The sequence below is a fragment of the Aegilops tauschii genome, chromosome 4 (assembly GCF_002575655.3).
Source record: "Aegilops tauschii subsp. strangulata cultivar AL8/78 chromosome 4, Aet v6.0, whole genome shotgun sequence".
NCBI lineage: Eukaryota > Viridiplantae > Streptophyta > Magnoliopsida > Poales > Poaceae > Aegilops > Aegilops tauschii.
Window position 1 is genome coordinate 523,731,131 of NC_053038.3, and position 4,441 is coordinate 523,735,571.

At 45.9% G+C, this 4,441-nt stretch overlaps 1 protein-coding gene across 1 annotated transcript; it reads right to left on the reverse strand.

The window, feature by feature from the left end:
* Positions 1-1,714: 1,714 nt before the first annotated feature.
* Positions 1,715-3,376, reverse strand: LOC141022075 (uncharacterized). Its single transcript, XM_073497955.1, has 2 exons — positions 2,708-3,376; positions 1,715-1,720 (listed from the first exon to the last, which is right to left on the reverse strand). Exons 1-2 carry the CDS (start codon positions 3,374-3,376, stop codon positions 1,715-1,717), a joined length of 675 nt encoding a protein of 224 aa, XP_073354056.1.
* Between the last annotated feature and the right edge of the window lie 1,065 nt (positions 3,377-4,441).

Sequence of the window (4,441 nt, forward strand, 5' to 3'; positions counted from 1 at the left end):
TGCTTTGCGAGTGCCACGACTCGATTCCAGTAGTGATGGCACTTCGAAACAATCAACGGCAATGAATCAACTTCCAGGGTATAATTAACAGTCATTTTTCGACAAAAGAAACAATAACATTGCCAAGGTTGTATCAGTACACCCAAGAGTGAGCTTTTTGCCTCTTGCGGTCTAAATTTGGTGAAATATTAATACTAATGCTAATAATAGTAATAATAATAAATGCACTTTATAAGTTTAAAAAAAATCTGAAAGATAACAATGTATGTAAAAAAATCATGTACTCCCTTTGATCCATATTAATTGTCGCTGATTTAGTACAAAGTTTAGGTTTAGTACAAAGTTTTACTAAACCAGTGATAATTAATATGGATCAAAGGGATTACTTTTATAATGAATATTGCATGTGCTAAAAATCCATGTTGTGCAACTCAGGTGAAATATGTATCTCATCGGAAAACTCGGCAACCCTATAGTTCACATACATATTTTGCAGAATATTTTCATGCTTTAAATCAAATTTTTATCTTTTTCAAAATTTGGGTTCCATGGACCTGGAGAGCCAAAATTAATTACCATACGCATAGCATCTTTTTTTTGCGGGTGCATATGCATAGCATCTATAATAATATGCCTACAGACTACCAAGACATCATAAATGCACAACAAATTGTGAAAAGAAAAGAAAATTCAAAACATAGAAATGCCGTGCCATAGCGATCAGCAGTCGTTGCAACAACGATCATTGGCACCAACCGTCGCTTGACAACAAAAAACTGCAAGAAAGAATCTTCAAAAGCAAGGCCTCTCGAGAAAGAATGACGTGCCAAAACCACCATCGCTGCGTCCAACAACCAAAGGTCAAAACATGGATATTTTCATTGCAAAATTGATATTTCATTGCCACATCAGCATCTGCAAGCGGACCTGGTCTTTCAAGTTCGGGGATTAACAGAGCCGAAACGAGCAGTCAGTACAATCTGGAAAAAAAAATTAGGACCTACATGTGGTGCTTTCTACAAAATCCGTATAAAAAAGCCTTCCCTACTGGTGGTGGCACAAATCTGGTGGTTTTATGCTTTTACTTGCGATTTGCGAGTGCCACGAGCGGCAATAGATTGACTTCGAAGTCATCATTAACATTCATTTTTCGAGAAAAAAGAACAATATATTTCCAGGGTTATATCAGTACATGCTGGACTGATTTTTTTTTGTGCCTCCTGAGCTCGAAGTTTTGTACAAGGATAATAATAATAAATTTACTTTATAAGTTAAAAAATCTGAAAGCTCACAACATATAATAAAAGTTCATATACTTTTATAGTGAATAGTGCATGTGCTAAAAATGCATGTTTTGTAACTCAATATGTCTTTCATCATGAAACTTGGCAATCATGTAGTGCACATTAATATTTTTTGCAGAATGTTTTCAAGATTTATAATTGATTTTTAATCAATTTCAAAATTTGAGTTCCATTGAGCCGGAGAGCCAAAAATTAATTTCCATACGTCCAACATTTATAATAATATAATAATGGCAAAAGGTTGCAAAGACATCATAAATGCACAAAAAAATTAAAAGGAAAAGGATATTCATAACATAGAAATGTCATGCCATAGCGATCAACAGTGGTTGTAACAACAATTATTGGCACCAACTGTCCCTTGGCAACACAAATACTGCTAGAAAGATTCTCCAAACAGTTTGACTAATTCACTTCTAGATGTTTTTTAAGAATGTCACATGTAAGCTTCCACAAATATATAATGCAGCAACAAGAAACAAAAAAAATTAGGACAAAAAAAATAGACCACAGACAGAGTGAACATCAGCTTAGATGTGACATATTATCCTAGACAGACCCTTCTCCAAAACCAAGGTCTCTCAATCGGGTAAAATGACCCTAGGTATTGCAAGTTAGAGCTAGAAAGAAAGTAAGCAAACCCATCAAAATCTTGCCCGAAGAAAGCAATCTCTTTATAAGGATGGAATCCCAACAAGTCAAATTCCATGCTCATTTTGAAATATATGCGAGCCTTCTCGGCCTCTGGTATAGACGCCCCTTCTTCTCCTCTATCGTGAATGTCACTATCGTTATCAGAGTCCCAGTCATGGTCTTTTATGCGTGTTTGCGCCTAAATATGACCAGCACGGTCTAAGTTCCATGACTCGGCAATCTCTTCTTGTCTATAAACTCGGGAGTAGTGTCGCGCAATTGAGGGTTTGAGGACAGCCTCATGCTTTAGTGTCCACTCCGGGGTTCGACATGACTCTGATGCTTCATGAAGTACCCACACCCGAATTTGGTGTCTATAGAGAGCAGTGTAATAGACACCTTGCTTTGATTTCCCAAGGTAGACCGATGGTATAATATCCTCAGTATTTAGTGACCACGGACCCATGACAAAAGTATCTGATTTGGGGGTTTTGATAACTAGATACTTCTGTTCTTGCAATGACAACCTATGCAACACCGAAGATCGTTTAGTAACAAGCATGTTATGATAAAGCCATGCACGAGGTCAATAAAATAATAAAATACTTTAAGCATTGCAATGCATAGAACCGGCCGGGTACATACCTCATGACGAAGCCACCGCGGCAATGAAGGTAGAATTTCTCTCGCCAATACACGCCGTGGCACCGTGGAGAGCTATATGAATACGTTAGCCTTCCGCTTGTTGGGTGCCATGGATCTGACCAAACGTCTGACAGGGTAACAGTGGTGTCGCCTTCCCGGACGAAACGCCGCTCCTCCCACCGGCCGGTTCTGGACGAGAACGCTTGCGCCGTGTAAGAGGACGGTGGCCATTCCACGGAGCCCAGATCATTAATCTCATCCGTGTTATGATTTGCTCCTGAAGACGGCCACGAGGCATGATCGGGCTCCTCGGGGAAGCATAGCACGTCGTAGTGCAGCGACGCGGTTGGGTCGAAGACGAGGTACGGCAACACATTGCGACCAGTGGGCCGCGGGGGCAGCGTTGTCCACCGTCGCGTTGCAGGGTTGCACACACGCATTGTCGTAGTTGCGGATGAGGGCGTTCTGGCAGTGCCGCTGCCATACAGGATGAGGCCGTTGCGGTGATCCAGGACGGTTTTCCAACCCCCACGTTGGGGCGGCATGGATTTGAGGGCGGCGTCGATGCCGGGGCTCGTCGGCTCGCGGGAGAAGAAGTAGGGGCGGTTCTGCCCGACGTAGTTGATGTAGATGCCCCGCAGGCGGCGTGGCACGAGGTGCGCGACCGCCAGCAGCATCCCGCCGGCGTCGGCCACCACGCGCCAGCCCTTGCAGACGCTCCGGCAGACGGCGACGCTCCGCGGCTGGAGGTGGCGGAGGACGTCGGCGAGCAGCTCTTCGGGAAGTCCATCCATGGTCGACGGCGCGTGCGCCTTGGGGTGGGCGGTGTCTTAGGGTTAGGGTGTGTGGATTGCGGCGGGCGTGCGTTCGTGGTCACACAAAGGCGGAGATGGCGGCGTGTGGTATAGAGTTTGACTCGGATTCTGTTTGATAGAAAAAAGTTTGTTTTTTGTTTATGGAAAACTTGGCACTCATCGATCTTGACGACACTACTCCGGAGCTTAAGACCATGTGCTACGGAGCTTATACAAAAACCAAACTTTTCTATTACACCGCTGCCAAGATCTTAAGACCATGTGCTACGGAGTTTATAAAAAAAAAACAAACTTTTCACTCCGGAGTTTAAGACCATGTGCTCGAGAAGCACCACCATCGAAGTCAATCATGTGTCATCGTCACCGCTTTTCCGCCACCCCAACAGCTACACGCGATGTACCGCCGCTGCGGCACAACCACCCCTCTACGTCAATTCATTGTCTATAGCTTGCATCTCCTCGCCAAACTCAATCACCGAATCTGAAGATCGGTGGCCACCGTAATCCGCAGCAAGGTTGCCGTAGCAGGTCGGAGTAATAACGACCAACCCGACAGCGAAGCACACCACCGCAGACTACCACTTTGCAAAGAGAGCTCTCTGCATAAGTCCATCGGCCTAAGGCTGACATTGCCGGAGCTAGAGCACAAAAGGCAGATCATCATCGCCGATGCGTGGTTGCGGAGCCCAGCCGTTGCTAGATCAGGAGCACCTATCCACCTGCAAGCGAACAAGGTTGTCTCAGCATGTGAATCCCTTGGATTTGGAAGCTGAGCAACTGATCCAGCCGCCGGTGCTCCTTGGGCCGTCACGCCCACACAGTCGATCCGCTATGCAGGCCGAACCAGCCAACCACCTCGTCCGTCACCAAAGGAAACGGATGCCACCCCGCTCCCAGGTCACCGCAGGAGACGTCGCCGTGCCATGTCAGACACCTAGCAACGCCTGCAGATGCAAACGGCCGCCACTCCGCATGGCCCGGCGCTACTCCAGGATCTGCGGCCCACAGATGGGAGGCGCCGTGAGGAAGCGCCCCGCCGCCGCC

Bases quoted from the DNA above. Each gene is read 5' to 3' on its own strand.
- LOC141022075 (XM_073497955.1), bottom strand. From the start codon at position 3,376: ATGGATGGACTTCCCGAAGAGCTGCTCGCCGACGTCCTCCGCCACCTC.